Raw genomic sequence first — 5,585 nt, forward strand, 5'->3', positions numbered from 1 at the left:
CAACGCCAACTATTTTTTTAAAAAAAATTTAATTATTTATTTAAAATTAAGAAACCCCACTTTCAAAAGGACAGTTTCGTACTTTCAATTCCCACAGCCTTTGCTTTTGATTATTCTTTTATTTTTGTGTTTATTATATAAATCTCATCATTTTTCCTCTTTTCTTTCCCCCTGCATAATTTTCAGTTCTTCAATTCTTCTTTGAGAGCTTTGGAAATACGGTGTCGTTTCTATGGGTAATAGTTTAAGGAATTGTTTAGGTTGTATTCTTCCTTGTGGAGCTTTAGATTTAATCAGAGTCGTTCATCTCAACGGCCATGTCCAAGAATTCTCTCCGCCGCTCTCCGCTGCCGAGATCCTCCACGCCAATCCCGGCCACGTCCTCACCACTCCCTCCTCCGACGACCACCGCCTCGTCCGCCGTGTCACCATTCTCTCCCCTGAATCTCACCTCCGACGAGGCGGCATCTATTTCTTGATTCCTGCTGATTCCGACCACCGGAAGGCTGCTAAGAAGCCATCCGGCGCCGGCGTTTTCCCGGAATCTGACGATCTTAGTCACGGATTAGAGGATGTCATTGTCTTGAAGAAGGCTAAACCCAGCCGACGAGATCGTCGGAGGAGCCGTAGCTACGGCGGCACGTGGCGGCCTCATTTACATAGCATTAGTGAAGATTAATTAATACCCAAAACACCCTCCTCTTATCGACACTGATTTATTTTTTTAAATTAAAAAAATAAATATGTCGTAATTCTTGTAATATGTCCCTGTTTTTTTAACCATATGGACTTCGACGGCGGCGGCCGATGAACGGGGAATTGTGATGATCATGTACAGGAATTAATGATTGGTGTTTGTGGATAGAAAAAAAAAATTATTAATATTCATTTGCAATTGTGTAGCTTAATTAATAAGAAAAATAATCTGCTTAAAGTTTTAGCTTTATTCAAAATTCCCATTTTATTTTAGGTTATTCCTAAAAAAAGAAACTCCAATAATTTCCACTTTTTGGATTTACGTTTTATTAGTTTCATTGAAATAATTTCTTTTATATATATAAATATACAAAAAGATACATTAAATCGCCGCAAAATTAAAAACCAAGAAAAATAACTAAATGGTTTTTTAAAATATTTTGTAAATTAAAAAAAATAAATGCAAGGAGGTTACCACATATTTAGTTTAATAATTGTGAAGTAGATATTGAACATCAACTTTGAAATTATAATTTGTATTTTAGTTACTAAGATCTAATCGAATTTTTTATCTTATCTTTTTTTTTTCCCATAAAGAACCGTATGAGTGTTGATGTGAAGGAAAAAATGAAAAGAAAAAAAAAATTTACAATTGCATACATCTTCGATTATATTCCATAACTTACTCAATTATCAAATTATAATTTGTCATGTGATGATTCATTTTTCTCGTTTTAAAAGATATTTTAATTATTTTTAAAAGTTATTTTAATTTTTTTTATTGTATGATTAATTAAATGACGAGGATTGATACAGTCGCATTCAAATTTTGCTAAAAGAATATAATCCAAAAAGTGCATGGATTTAGAGTTCATGGGAGTGCGTGTGAAGAACTAATAATTATATTATAAATTTATAATATGCATGAATTCTCAGTTCATCAACCAAGAAACTCAATTCAAGCCAAAAAAACAGAACCGGGTAACATGGTTTTGTTTCAATTTTAAAATAGGGAAAAAAATATTTTTGTTGGGTCCACGTTTCATTTTGTTTTCACGTTTTAAAAATCTAAGTTTTGAGTTTGATTTCAATTCAGTCTTTAAATTTTAAAATCTTATCATTTTAATTTTAAAATTTGAATTTTGCTTCAAATTGATTCATAGATTTTAAGATCTATATTTTTAACCTTGATTTTTCACTAAATATTCTCACTTTCAGTCTTTGACGTTAATATCTATTAATTAGCCAAACCAAACATAGCTATTTGGTATACGAGTGTGACAGTAGCCACGAGGTTTGCGGTTTGAATCCCCTTATTAATTTTGTATCTATTATAGAATAATTGACTTAATTAGAATACATTATAAAGGCGAATAAATAGACACCAACAAACACAACAAAAGAAAGAAACAAATAAAAGATAAAATACATAAAAGAAAAATTCTATGAAGGAAAATACTAATTAGGAATGAATCTCTAACTTACTTTAACACCCTCCCTCAAATTCAAGGTGATAGAGTAACAACCAACTTGAGTTTGTGAAGGGACCAACTAAAGCTAATGATGGAAATCGAAGAAAACTCTTGAATCAAATCATGGCAGATTTGAGTTGGAGACAAAACCCACGAAGAACTAAAACAGAGAACTTCTGGGCTGGAAAAGATATCTTCATAAAGAGATCTAAAACAAAATCCATGAATTGCTAATTTGAAAACAGAACAGGAACCTTGAAAGATCAGAAAACATAACAGAGGTTGAAATTGGAAAAAAAAAATGCATAATCAACTAAGCAGGTGAATCAAATTTGGATCTGCCACTATAGCTCATCGACGGAGGTAGAGATCGGATAGAAGCAGTGGCTAAAAAGTATAAAACCTAGGACTTATGACTCTAATACCATGTTAATTTTGTATCTATTATTGAATAATTGACTTAATGAGAATACAACACAAAGACAAATAAATAGACACCAACAAACACAATAAATGAAAGAAACCAACCAAGGAAAATTACATAAAAAGAAAATACTAATTAGGAATAAACCCCTAATTTACTTTAAGAACCCTATACTCACTACCAATATATTGGTTGTGTGTATATATATATATATATGAAATTCTAAAATTAATTTAATAGTGATAAAAAATAATAAAATTTAATTAATTATAATTCTTTGAAATTTAAATAAGTCACCCTGAGCATAGCAATTATCTCATATGAATAATTTCATCATTTTTATTTAATCTTATAGAATTGCTCTTTTTTTTTATTATTATTTAAACAAAAAAGATTAATTTGATCGATCATTGAATAAAACATAAACACAAGTTGAGTAAGGATTTGTTATTGCTCATCTACAAATATCCTAATATCTCATAGATAGTTTGAACTGGATAGCAACCATAACCAATTTTAGTTTGAATGATTTGTCTAAGAATCCAAGTGAGTGTTTAATGAATATTAGGTTAAAAGTGTAAATGTTAGAATGTAAGAAACAAATTAAAATAAAACTCAAACATATGATAAAATTATAACATTATGAAAAAAAAGGAAAAATCTAGGGACTAAAAAAATTATTTTTTCCTTTAAAATAATAATAGTAGATGCGTTGTTGAACTTTTTTTCTTTTTTGGCAACTGCATATTTTCATACCTATGTGCTTTTATACTGTTTAAAATTACTAGTAAATTAAAAATTTTACATGCAAACTAGAGTGAGCTAATTGCCACCATCTTTATTCTCTGGAAGTCGAAATATTTAATTTTCCATTCTTGTAGTTTTTATTGAAAAAAGAAATTTAAATGGAGGGAGGCTAACCTCCAAGATTCGAAGTTATAGATTCTGATCTTTGATATTTGATCTTTGAATCTTGTTCTATTTTAATCTCTAAACTTTAAATAACAATCTTTTAGTCTTTAAACTTTTACAAAGTGTTTATTTTGATCTATACTATTAAGATTTTGTTAATTTTTCGATGAAATTGCGTTTAACATGTGTTGAGCAAGATGAAAATAAAGCAAAATGTCAACAACCAACGTGACAAAGTACTGAATGACCAAAATCTTGAACGCAAAATGACTTTTGAAATTCTATAAAAAATCGTTCTACCACTTAATTCAAAATTGAAATCCTACATTTCTTTAGCATGACTAATTTATTTGATAGCATAGTCATTTAAAAATAAAGTCATCTCGTCATTTTGTTATTAAGAGTTAACAAAAATTTAATAGCATTAATAGTAGGGACCAAAGTAATCACTTTTTAAAGTTGAGCGACTAGAATAAATGTTTTAAAAAGTTTAGGGACTAAGAGGAACCAAAAGAGGCTTTTTTTTTTTTTTTTTTATTTAATATTTGTGGGGTCTATATCAAACCATTCACTTTTGGAATTATATTTCTTATTTTATTTACTAAGATCCAATCGTTTTTTTCCTTTTTTATTTCAAAAGAACTATATGGGTGTTGTTGTGAGGAAAAAAAATAGAAAAATACTTAATTGCATCTTAGAATTGTACACAATAAGTCACTCAATTATTCAACTACAGTTCGTCACATGATAAATTCATTTTTTTTCTTTTGTTTAGATATTTTTATTTCTTTATTATATGATCAAAGTGATGACATAAAGATAGATGCAAACTAACATACATTCAAGTTTTGTTAAAAAAAGCAATCCAAGCATCCAAGATACATTTTAATTTAAGTATTTTTTTTTTTTTATATAAAAGCACCTTAAAATAAAACACGCATGCGTTTAACAACTCTTTCTCGAAAGTGTTTTTATATTAAGTTCGTTTGATTTGTTATATATTAAAAGTGTTTTTTTTATTAATGTAAAAATAGTATAAAGAAAATTAATGGTGGCGGTCATTGGAGTTTGATGGCGTAAACCACTGAAGATGGTACTTAGAGTTTGGCCAATAGAAGCGGTGGCATAAGTTGACTGGCAACGATATTGGAGGTGGTGGTTAGAGTTGGCCAACAGGCTGTGGATGAATGTTATGGCTAGAGTTTGTTAGCGGTGGTGGTCAGAATTTCTCATACAAATTAGAGAGTGATTAACCATTAAGTATATGTTTGTCTTTCACTTTTCAAGTGTTTAATTTTGAAAATAAGTCATTAAAAAAATTGTAGCGTTTGCCAACTACTTAAAATAGAACCCTTTCCAAGTGTATTTTAAATAGTTTTTATCAAAAGCATTTAAATAAAAATGAGTTTGTTTGAAAAACAATTTTTTCCCCTAGCTAGTCAATTCAAACATACCCTAAACATTCAAAATTCATTTTCCTAATTTTACAAACTCCTTTTTTTTTTTTTAAGATCCATTTTAGGTGGTTGTTAAAAACTTAATTTTTTTTTCAAAATGACATGTTTTAAATTGATCACTTGAAAAGGGATTCCAAACACACCCTTAGATGCATGGAAAGTGAATTTGACCAACTGGTATTGACATTCAATCTCCCACCCATGATCGTTGTACTGAAGAAAAAAAACATAATAGGATAACTTGGTTTTGTTTCAATTTCAAAATAGCGGAAAAAATATTTTTATTGGGTTTAGCTTTCATTTTGTTTTTAGATTCTATTATTTAAGTTTTGAGTTTGATTTTAGTTTAGTCTCTAAATTTCAAAATATGAATTTTAATCTTAAATTTTGTTTCAATTTTGTCCCTAAATTTCAAAATTTACACTTGTAACATCGATTTTTTTTTTACTAAATATTCCTACTTTCAATCTTTAACATTAATGTCTATTAAATAATTTAAAACTATTATAAAATCACATTTTAAATTAATTTTGATAGTGATCGAAAAAAAATACTAAAAGTTAATTAATTATATTTCTAAACTTTTTTAAAGAAGTAATTGATAGATATTAAAATTAAAGATTG

The 5,585-nt window shown here is 28.4% G+C and overlaps 1 protein-coding gene across 1 annotated transcript; it reads left to right on the forward strand.

Moving 5' to 3' along the window:
* The first annotated feature begins 232 nt into the window (after window positions 1–232).
* On the forward strand, window positions 233–679 carry LOC120083938. Its single transcript, XM_039039847.1, has one exon. The coding sequence runs from the start codon at window positions 233–235 to the stop codon at window positions 677–679; it is 447 nt and encodes a 148-aa protein (XP_038895775.1).
* Window positions 680–5,585: the final 4,906 nt, after the last annotated feature.

This window comes from Benincasa hispida, chromosome 8 (assembly GCF_009727055.1).
Source record: "Benincasa hispida cultivar B227 chromosome 8, ASM972705v1, whole genome shotgun sequence".
Classification (NCBI taxonomy): domain Eukaryota; kingdom Viridiplantae; phylum Streptophyta; class Magnoliopsida; order Cucurbitales; family Cucurbitaceae; genus Benincasa; species Benincasa hispida.